The sequence below is a fragment of the Ischnura elegans genome, chromosome 9 (genome assembly GCF_921293095.1).
Source record: "Ischnura elegans chromosome 9, ioIscEleg1.1, whole genome shotgun sequence".
NCBI classification, from domain to species: Eukaryota; Metazoa; Arthropoda; class Insecta; order Odonata; family Coenagrionidae; genus Ischnura; species Ischnura elegans.
In genome coordinates, this window is record NC_060254.1 from 34325462 (window position 1) to 34337492 (window position 12031).

Genomic DNA, 12031 nt, shown 5'->3' on the forward strand with positions numbered 1-12031 from the left:
TACAAAATACAGATCCAAATGTATTTCATATGCAAAATGCAATTTACCTTTGACTTGAGTATTTCAAAAAACAAACAAGTATTTTAAATACCTTTTAAAATACAAAATACATTAGTATGGAAACTAAGAGATCTTAAAAAATATAACCTGTCTTGGCACATTATGGATAGTTGCAAGCATGAAGAAAACGATTCTAACGAAAACTAAAGTAATTTCTGAAGCATAATGTTACAGAAGTTTAATCAGAGCTACTTCAAAAGTATTTTAAAATGTAATTTTTATTTTAGAATGGGAAAATACCAAAAACTGTACTTGAAATATCAAATACAAATGTATTTCAAATACATATTTTAAAATACTTGTAATTGAAATACTGCCCAGCCCTGACATTGGAACAGAACAATATTACAGGCAACCCAAAGGAAAACATACGCAGTCATAAATTAAACATTTTCACGTAAATATATTCCCATTCATAGTGTTTTCAGAAGGTACGTCAACTTTATGAACCATTTTAAATTGATTAATTTGTGCTGACTTGAATATGAGTTTAATTTAAAGTGAAGTTGTACAGAAGAGATGCATAACTGAAGAAAGAAAAATGAATAGTTAAATAACAATTTTTATCAAGAAGTAAAAATAAAATCAAGGGGTCAGACTTGACTTGACTTTAGTTTATTTAACCTGGGTTGGGTGAGGCCAGGTGGCCCCATCTTCCCCCAACCCAGGGCAGAGAGCCATTGATGAGAACAAGGGTACCAATAAGTAAGATCTTTGATAATCCATTTTAATGGAGGGAAAGTACAAATAGATGATCAAAAGAAAGAGATAATCCATTCATGACCTGTTTCTTAAATAATAGACGATGAGTACACAAATGTCACATTAACTAATATTAATAGGTACCTCATAGTGAATTAAAATTTACAGAATATTTTTTAACAAATACTTCTCCTGCTGATAATACAAAATGAATTGGAACTGGTTATGAACTACATTTAATGCATTTCAATAAAATTTACAGAATATTTTTTAACAAATACTTCACCTGCTGATAATACAAAATGAATTGGAACTGGTTATGAACTAAATTTAATGCATTTCAACAAAATTTTCCATAACTTTTAACTTACTATTAAGTTAAAATGATTCCAGGTTACGCATGAAACAACTCCATATACTAACATACCTCACTACGCATTATCCTCCAAACATTCAAAACAATTCTCCCTGGAAGTTGAATGGGATCATAATCCTCAGTATCTTTGATTCTTCGTGAGTCCATTTCAAAGGGCTCACTTGTTTTCTCTTTAAAAGTTGAACCTGCTGGATTTATTGTGAATATCCTAGACAGTAATGATTTGACATCCATACCAAGGTGATTTCCTCGCTCTATCACATAACCCCATGAAAGCATTTCTACCTGGAATATTAAAAGAAAAATTTATGTAGATTTAACTAAAAAAAGTTACAGGGTAAATAATTTTTAATATTTGCTTCAGACTACAATGAATAATAGACATATATCAGAATCATGGAATTATTTTAGGGCAATGATTTAGGGCAACCCTTTCCTGCCGGCGAGTACAATATGAAAACGTTTTCTGTGCTAAAAGTAGCATAAGAATATTTGAAACCTCTCTTTCCAAAGCTCTTTTTTTGGGGTGGGTTACCCTGGTATTCACATACAAACATTCAACATTAAATGGTTAAACATTATTTTTTTTCTATCCTTGTTTCGTAGTGGGAGTTATTCAAATGATAAAGTCGAAAAAACATAAATTGAGTGATAAACATATTAATGCTTGCATTGAGTATTCCGTGTTAGGCAAAGTTGACATATAAGAGTCCAATTAGATAGTGCGTACAGATTCAGAATTCAAAAACTAAATGAAGAAGTGTCTAAAAACTGTTACGTAATAAGTAAATTGATAGATGCCAACAGTATATTTAAGCTTTAGTTCATCAAATAGTATTTTTTAATAAAGCTTTATCAGGAAAACTAGGCATTTTTGTTGAAAAAAACAGAACATATGGCATCACAAATTTCATACCTAGATTGCCTAATTAACTCACTAAAATATACAAAATATTAAAAAATTTTGACCCCCTGGTGTAGTGTGCCCCCCCCCCCCCCCCAGCATTTGACTAATGAGCCACCGCTGGGTCAACTTATTGTGTTACCAGTGTTTTTTCAACCAAATATTGCACTTTATTTTCAATAATTTACTCTTATGAAAGAATTAATAACATTTTTAAGCATTGAAGAATTTTAAACAGATTTAAAGCATTAATAACAATTAATTGCGTGAACACAAGGTACTAAGACTAAAAGTCCAGAAGTGCTTTATTTTTTGCACTAAAATTTCGTTTAAAAGTTGCTCATGCATAGAACTAAACGACAAAGTTATTTTAAATTATAAAAAAAACTTGTAATATGCAACAAAATATATCACTGCAAAAACTAATGGCAATATAACCACTTCGCAACGGACTCTTGCGCTGAGGATGAATGTAAATGAGTGGGAGGGTTGGGCTAAATTGACAAGGAGTGGCCCTAAGATCTCGCTAAACTGGGTTTCAAGCAGGGCCTGAATGCATCTGACAATTGCTACCTCTTTGGTCACTTCCCTTCCCTAGCATCAGAAAGAGCCGACGTCCTGTTGTTTGCATTGAAAAATACACGACAGCTATACCCAATGTCAGGTCTTCTGCATATGAAAATGCTCGTCAGCTCCACCCAACTTTGGGTTAAGTTCACAAAACTTTCTATCACATCACTCCCTATGAAAAAAAATTTTTGACTATGACCTTAATAGCAGCCCCTTGATACCAAATCTTAATAGTGTAGCCTTCTGACAAAAATCATTTAAAACCCTACACAGGTATATAACCAGAAATTTGCTTTGGAAGGTGCTTGAGAGGTTGCCAAAACTGTGGTCAATTTGCACTCATCCCAAAACCATACATTTAATTAAGTCAGCTACACATATATGTATTCCATTTGCATTATGCTGACAGTTCAATTCATTGTTCTTAAATGGCAGACGTAGTGAAATGTAACTATGTATGTATATTGAAAAATTGAGCGTCAGAGGATAGATGCTCCTGGGCCGGTGGTCTCCTCAGCAGATATAATGTGGGTAACAGCGGGAAAAAAATTTGGAGGGGCTAACGCCCTCAGACTCCCCCCCTCTCTGGCTATGCGCCTGACCCTATATTGATGATCACAAATATGTCTTCATCTTATGGCAGAAAAACGCCAATGTCATAAATTAAACAGGAGAACATTTAAAAGTTATTACAATGATTCTTTAAAAGACATGAATTTTAAGAATATTTTTTCATATGTGTATAAAAATGTTTGCTCTTACTTCGTATCCAGCAAATATGTCTGGGTCCCATTTTGTTACCAATTTTCCCAGAGCTTCAAACAGCAAAGACTCATCGGTTACAACCTGTACTGCTTCCAATGAAATATCACAGCTTCCAATCAACTTGCTCTTTTTACAAGATGAAGATTCAACCATAATTATACCTAATTGAAGAGAAATGAAAAGGGACTTGTACAATGAAATTCTAAGTTTCAGGGAACATTTCTTATAAAATGCACACTTAACAGTTTACAGTTAACTTAACTGTTACTGTTAACTGGTTAACAGTAACTTTCACTTTTCACATCTGGAATCATAAATTCTTTCCAATAAAACTTATTACCTGTTTCACAATGTTCATTGGCCTCAATCTGCCTTGCACCATCCTCCACAACTGAATAAAATATAGCCTGGATAGCATCATGCTCTGGATCAGGGCGTAAGTGACCTCTCGTACTCACTTGGATTTCCATTGTCATCACAGTTATGAACTGGGGCTACAGAGTGTCCACAAAATTAAAATAATAAAGTTCAATCGTAAGCCAAGGTTTTAAAGCCTCAAGCTTTTAAAGTATATTTATTATATTATTATTACCATGGTTTTAAGGTGAATAAATGAGATGCTTCACAATCTGTATGCCAACTATGATTTTCCAAGCCAGATCAATTGAAGAACATCAATAAAGTAAATAAATATGTACTAGGAAATAACTTCAAGATGGGTTGATTTAGTTTTTTTCCGGTTCCAATTCCAGCTTGCAAAAGTGCAAAATATAAAATATGTTCTCCCCATTCAAGTCATAGGAATTAGTAGTTAAAAAACAGTATCAGAATGAAAGTTGTGAAATTCTACTTCACAATTCCTGAAGAATGGTCTTTTAGCACGAGGACATTTAATTCACAAATATGATAGAGTGATCACGGAAACCTAAGAAAATGACAAGCATATACATAAATCTGACCGATTGCTACCATTTGCTTTTTAAATACACTATTTGCATACTTAATTATTTTTGAAAACCAGGAATTCACGAGTCTCATTTCCAGTAAACATAGATTTTCCACAAAAACAATACTTGTTAATTTTTTTGTTAACTGCACATGTTGTAAAAGGAATTCTTTTTTTCAGTCTCTTACCTGTTGTATAGCCTTAGCCTCTTGAAAATTGTTGGGAGAATTCTGAAATCCATATGTGTTGTTAGGAGACATCCCATCTATTTGACAGCTACTATGGCCACTACCACCAAGGCCCACTATATGGTGACTGTTTCTCTGCATTATTCCTTTCTGCAAATCCAATTTCATTTCACCCGAAAGTCTAAAATTTCTGGAGCCAGATGATTCATCCTTGTTGCTTTCTGTAGTTTTCAATGGACTAAATTCTTCTTCTATTTCACCTCTGCATGACTTAGAATCCTTCACAAGTCTTCTCCTACTGAATGAATTCATTCCTGACCTGAGTTTTGGTTTATTTATACTGCTTACTTCAGCTGTTGGTGGAGGGGGAGGAGTGCACATGATTAAATCTTCCTCTTCATTCTGCTCCTGAATAGGTGAAAAGCCAATTGAATGTTCAAATGGACTGGCAAGCTTATCACTATGTTTGATACTTTTTAAAGAGGAACAAGGGGTGCTCTGATAAGAGAGACTTCTCTTGCTAAGACAAGGATCATCTAATCTCTGACTTCCAAGAGAACTACAAGGAGACAGTGAGACCAATTCTGAGTCGTCATTGTCATCATCATCATCTAGAGAACAGCCCATACCAAGTCTCACTTTTCTCTTTGACTCATTATGAATGTTGTCGTCTACCCTTTTCAGAGCTAGCCCACAGTTTTTCTCATCCAACCACTTCATTACATCCCTATAATTTGGTGGGTCTTGACATGGCTTGATAATCACTTCCCTTGCACCACCTTCAGGTAAAAGGGCGGACTTAGATATCTTTTCCAATTGGACATTCTCCACGTCACCAACCTCACCAAAGTTGTTTTCTAAGGTCAATTTCCTGTGATCCTCCAGCCCAGGACATCCAAGGCAATTTTCAAACTGGGGAAGTTCACTGGGTCTGTTGGAATGCAAACGCAACACCAATTCACCAACTTCCATTGGTTTGGCTGGAATATCATTGGGATCACTGCAAAAGGGCAAACCTTTTGGTTCCACATTGAATTTGAAATCTTCAACTTCCTCCCTAGATGGGGCCTTTAAAACAGGGGCAAACTCGAATCCATTATCTTCATAGTCATCAATAAACCACGTAGGATGATCTATTTTGCACAACTTTTCCATGTCCACTATACTTTCATCACTAGAAGTTACTGTGCCGGTGAATGATAGCTGTCTTTCATCAACACTGGCTCTATCAGGTGATGATGGTAATTCTGGAGTGACTGCAGTTCTTGCTTCCTCGGAACCTTTATGCTTACTGACAAAAGCCTGGCTTAAGTTCATTCTCTGTGATTCCCTCAAAAACTTGCAATCGAATGTTGGTGAAACAAAAGTGCAATCTAACACATCTTCTGCACAGAAACTAACAATACCAAGATCACCATCCTCCAAAGATGATTCAGATCCACTGTTTTTTGTTGATGCTGCCACCTGATCATCTGAGCTCCCAGATGAGGAGAGCTCAAAATACTCTAAATCTGACACATCGGCATCTTTAGATGATTCACCAGAAAAATTAAGATGTTGTTTAGCTCTCATATGTTTTTTAACTTTATGAGAAGAAGAACCAGAATTCGGAAAGGATTCATCATTATCCTCTTGAAATGACATACTTAGAACATCAGGAGATGAACTCATTTTGATGACATTAGGATCATCATCACCTTCACTCGTTTGATACGTCTCATTACCTCCATCGAGAGAAAGGTCATCACATCTTGAATTATTAGAAGTTTTTTCACAATCCACAGATGATTCTAGATCTGCTAAATTTTCACTACCATCTTCAAGGGTATTTTTTGTTATTAACTGATAATCATCTTTTTCAGGATATTTCGATGATTCGATAGAAACAGAAGGTTCTTTATCACATAAATGGCTACCTCTCAATCTTATACTCCCATCAATTTCTTCACTTGTTTCCGATATTACAGCACGAACTATATTTTGATCACCACCACCACTACTGCTGTTCAAGCTTACATTATCAGAAATGCCTTTAGAAGTTGTAGGTAAAACTGAGGTAGCCATAGTTACATTGTCAGAAACTATACCTTTTTCCAAACTGACAGTATTAGCATTTTTTCCACTCTCCATTAATATTTCTGGAGTAGCAGTGTTTTCATCATCACTTAATTCAATGGCACTCAATGGAACGCATGATATAGCAACAGGTGAAGTACAAGGGACTGAGTTTGGAGAGAAATTCAAATTACCTCTGCTTTTCACAGGAGATTTCTGAATCTTCACCGTGAGAGGCCTGTAGCACATTTTACTACTACTCAATCTATCTCCTTTACCCTTGGGACTGCCTAATTTGCTTTCAGAAGATGGAGGTTTTCTCATGTGACGCTTTTTTGGTGATGAAGGGGTATTCAAAGTCAGCAATGACCTATCCTTCACTGAATATTGATTGGCATCAGTGACCCTCTGTGCTGAGTCATCTCTGAAAGCTTCATCGACAATGAAGCCCGATTGTCTCCTCAAATCTTTTTTCTTCTGGAGTAATATATCATTTTTAATGCTACTTGGAGTTTCTTCTACCAATTGAGATTCATGATGTGACCCTTTCGGGAATGAACTACCTGATACGTCTTCACTTACATTAAATGCTTCGTTAAATAACTTGGCACTGTGCGAGGATAAAATAACACCATGCTTCTGGCAGATGTCATCCAAAAGTACTTCATTTAGAAGCTCCAGCCTTATTGTGCAACGCTTGGACATGGCAGGAACTGGACTGTGAGCAGTTGCAGAATTTAAATTCTTTTTACAAACAGTCTCATTTTTAACCTGATTCTGGATAGCTTTACTATTACCAGCAACACTACTCCTTGAAAGTCCTAATTTTCTAGGGATAGTGGAGCGTGTGATCACTCCAGAATCAGGCAAATGTGACTTCTTTGGCTTGTCCTTTGCAACTGACAGTGAAATTCTACTTTGCCTTTTCAGTTCATTAATACGTCTATGCTTCGCAACTGAAATCAGAGGTCTGAATCCTTCATCAACCTTGAAAGTGGATCTTAATGGTGTAACATCAAATTTGCCACTTTTTGAGGCAGACTTAGGAGAAATAACAGGAGAGGATGGCAAATGCTCAGAGCTCTTGATTTCTATGCTCTTGGTATTACTACTGGAAGGCCCACTCGCAGGCATTTGCCCACTATTTAGGTCCACACCCTGAAGGGAAAGGTTTGTTCTACCCCTCAGTCCTAACCTTCGTCGATGAGTAGTTGAAGGTTTTCCTGCTTTCGGCTTCATAAGCATTGTGTCATCAGCACCATCCAATTGTGCAATTGGTTCCACATCAAAATCTTCATTTTCATCATCATCCCACAACTCTTCCCACTCGCAGATGTCATCACTTTTATTCCCGTTGTCAGAATGATCATCCCTTTTATCATGAGAACTGAAAAAAGGAGAAAAAGGTATGCTTTAGGGATGGGACTGCTTGGTTCTCAGTTTCATCACAGCCTGAGCTTAAAACCGCAATAGGAATTGAAGCCAAAAATACTTGGTACCAATGTAAGCAAAAGACAGAAAACTTTTCACAAACTGAAAATGAAAGCCTGATAAAATATGTTAATTGCCCACTCAATATAAATTAAATAAATGAGACTAATGGGTTAACTGGATTATGACTGGTACTACATTGAAATTAACTTGAACACTAGAACCGGCTAAGGACATTTAAAATTGCATAGGTATACAAGGTCCATTCAAAAAATAACCGAACTTTTGTTTATAAATTTTTATAATAAATTTTTACTCATTATTCCTCTTTGTCCCCTTCAAACCCCTATTCACACACTTTTTCCTGAAATGCGTTCACTTCACAAAGCAGTCCTGGATAGCTTCGTTAGAAATGGCCTACAAGGTTTGTGACAAATTTTCTTTTAAAATGTCATCATAAACGTCTTCAAAACTTTCTTAAAAAAGTCATCAAAAAATAGAAGTGGCGACTTTTCATCACCAATTTTAATTTAAGAAACAAAAAAATCACCAGGAGCCAAATCTGGTAAGTAGGGAGTCTGAAAGAGGACAGTCATCTGATTTCTGGCAAAAACCTGACACAAAAGTAGGCACCTCTTCCTCTTGCTGAGTGGTTGTCTGGTTCTAGTTCCCCCAACTCACCAAAGGTAATGCTATCCGAAGGGGCATGTTCTTGTCATTCGAATTGTTCCATTGTGTAGTAGTTGATTCATCCATTTTTTTTATAGTTTCAAAACTTGCATTAGGCCATTCATATAGACAAAATTTTTTTTCATGATTTTGTTTTATGCCAAAAACAATAAATTCAGTGCATTTTACCCTGTTTAACTTGCAACTTCCATATTATTTTTATTTTATTATCACAGAAAAAAATATACATGTGACCTACATGAATTAGCAATAGGCATTTACACTGATAGTTTCACCCACCTTGCTATAAGCAGTAAAACTGTACACTGGGCAATCACGTTTTGCCTTAAACCTGTCGCAATCCAAGAATATGAATACATGATGAGGAACAGCGCTGCCAACCACACATCACTAAATACCTCAAGTGGCACATTATTCAATATGTTCAGTTATTTTTGGAACAGACCTCTTAGATTACCAGAGCGATTTCAAATGGCAAATGGATTTGTTCAGACAAGGGTAACACATTTCTGAGCAGATTGCTAAACATAAGAATACATTAAAAAATTTTCAGTTCACAATGAATTAATAGTTAAAGATGAGGATTTAAAAATAAATGATATCATTAAAACGACCATTTAAACATTAAAAATAAGAAACACCTAAATCTGAGAACAACCAATTGAAATCCAACACCAATTCAAAAATCTTACATTTTGCTAGCTATAGTAACAATTTACCTTTCAAATGAATTCCTTCCTGGAGTTCCCTGAAGGGTTTTTGAGTCAAATCCTTTGGCAGAGAAGCTACTTTCTTCAACATCACTCCCTTCATGTAACCTTGTATCCATCTCATCTTCATCCCTAATTTTTTCCTCCAGGCAGAAAACTTGACTCATTTCCAGCAAATGATTGTCTTCAATATCTTCCACCAATTCTTCTTGTGGTACATTAGGCTCCACATCATTTAAAACTGGAGTCAAAGGGTTAAGAATGCTATCTTCCAAATTCTCTTCAAGCATATCACCCCATTCATTCATGAGAATTTCATCCTGAGTGTCCACTGTAAATATATCAATTACACAGTCATGAGCCACAAAATTATTTTTCATACTCATTCCAGAAGAAATTTCTGAAGGCTGTTTTACATGGAGCACATAATTGCACAATCTGATGTGTGTACAAAGGTGCAGTTAAAATTGCATTGTGTAAAGTGGTGAATTGCTAGAACACATGTGAGAATGCATGGACGTCAGATGACTAAATAGCCCCTGGTCTAATTTAGTTGTGCATTCATGTAATTGCATAACATAATGAGAAATTTAGAGATGTGCGAATAGTATCCGCGAATACTCGAATACCTCGAATATTAGAAAGTATTCGATATTCAAGGTTTCGAATAGTTGTGCGAAAAGTACCGCCTCGAATACTTTGAATTTCGCGCCATACACTGTCGCACGCACGTCGTTGGTAGTTGACTCGGAAAAATGTAGAGAACTGTAGTAATTTAGTGCTCGCAGCGCCGTTTTACGCAAGTTGACGAATTACATCAAATTCGTGGATTTTAGCGGTGAAAAGAGTTCGACGAGGGGAACCGAAAATGGTCGGGTGAAAAAATCCGAAAATCTCCGATTCCCCCCACCAGGAGAACTTCAGTGCCGTGGGATAGCAACCTTAGGGCATTTCCCACGATCCGCTATCCCCCTCCATTCAGCACTTGCCTCACCCACTCTGACGCTTTCCTCTTCTCTGAAATCAAACAAAAGGTCCCAGATCGCGCAGGGATCGCATTACGAAGACCCCTGCTTCGAAAAAAATATCGAGTTACGAGAACAATAAAAACGTGTTTCACGCCCTCCCCCCTTTTCTCACCCACTGACCTTTTTCTGGCTACCTGCTTCGAATTTCCCCATTTCTGGAGGTCAACAGCTGTGTGAGTACCGTGGGATACTTACATTAGCGCATTTACCAAGATCCGGTATCCCTCTCCATTCAGCACTAGCCCCCCCTCTGAGGCTTTCCTCTTCTTCGAAATAAAAAAGGTTACAGCTCGCGCAGGGATCATATTACGAAGACCTTAGCTTCAAAAAAATACCAAGTTACACGAGAACAATAGAAACGTCTGAGAACAATAGAAACGTCTTTCGGGGCCTCCCTTTTCTCCCCCACTGACCTTTTTTTTCCTACCAGCTTCGAAGTTCCCCATTTCTGTGGAGGTCAACCGCTGCATGAGTCATCTATTAGCACAAAAGGTGTCTATGAATGACTTTCGTCAATTGATGTTACACCTTTATTGAATTGAAATATTAGTAATTTGCGCGTAATTTAAAGAAGAATAAGACCAAACGCGACGCATTTCTGACTTTATTTAAGCATTTTACGCGAAGAAATAAATGTCAAAATACGACGGAGACCTTTTGTTAGCATTCTGGCGAAACTCGATATGAGCAGCAGAGCTTCTCGGAAGTTGATGCGGTATTTTTTTCGAAAACATATATCAAGTTACAATTTATGAGTGGTGCTATAAATCTTTATTGTTACAGTCCCAGACAAAGGGATATTTTCTTAGAATATTTGGTCTCTCCCTGATAGCAATTCCAATTCATCTTCTTATCTTGTGAGAACTCCCAAAGATGGACTGAAAATAATTGAAGAAAATCCGGTGGAAAAGAGCTTGTATTTTGCAAAATGCCTCAGATTGTCAGCTAGCACTTGGCAGCAGGAGTGGGGGTAAAGCGATGTTAGTTGAATTAATTATATTTTAGTTATAAAATTTGTTTCCATAAAATTAAAATATTCATTAATCAGCTAAATTCCTGTTCGAATCATTTTAAGGAAATCAAATTTACTCCCCAAAATCTTGTGTTGCCTGCTGCATAGGCAATTGAGTCAAACATTCCAGCATTCATCATTTAGTATTCGAGGTATTCGAAATTCGAGGTATTCGAATATTCGAGCAATGATTTAATATTCGAATTCGAGAAATCTGCTATTCGACCCATCTCTAGAGAAATTATTGCAGTTTTAACCTGTGCAATTACATGCACCATGTAAAACAGCCTTAAGAGAGATAATCAATTGATGGCCACTTACAAAACACGGAATTCTGAGAAATGTTGTTTTGAATGTCCTCTTCAGATGGTAAATCAGGTATGCTAGGAGGTTTAGTTCTATTTAATGTTTCATTAGCACTCGCAGGCAGATGAACTTCCACCAATGTAGCATCCTGAAGGGATATATTTTCAGGAGTTTCAGAAGGATAGCCAGAAGTGTCCAGGGATAATTGAGTCAAGCTGATACTTTCTCTTGGAGATGATAATGTGTCCTGAAAAGTATAATAAATTAAGCTTGAATAAAAGTATCAAT

At 36.4% G+C, this 12031-nt stretch overlaps 1 protein-coding gene across 1 annotated transcript in view; it reads right to left on the reverse strand.

Moving 5' to 3' along the window:
- LOC124165680 (DNA polymerase zeta catalytic subunit) overlaps positions 1 to 12031 on the reverse strand; it is a 36377-nt gene that overhangs the window by 18107 nt on the left and 6239 nt on the right. The window contains exons 7-12 of the mRNA XM_046543161.1: positions 11759 to 11990; positions 9407 to 9728; positions 4512 to 7953; positions 3718 to 3871; positions 3375 to 3538; positions 1190 to 1423 (exon numbers count right to left, since the gene is read on the reverse strand). Of these exons, the coding sequence (XP_046399117.1) occupies positions 1190 to 1423; positions 3375 to 3538; positions 3718 to 3871; positions 4512 to 7953; positions 9407 to 9728; positions 11759 to 11990 (4548 nt within the window). The remainder of the gene's footprint in view (positions 1 to 1189; positions 1424 to 3374; positions 3539 to 3717; positions 3872 to 4511; positions 7954 to 9406; positions 9729 to 11758; positions 11991 to 12031) is intronic.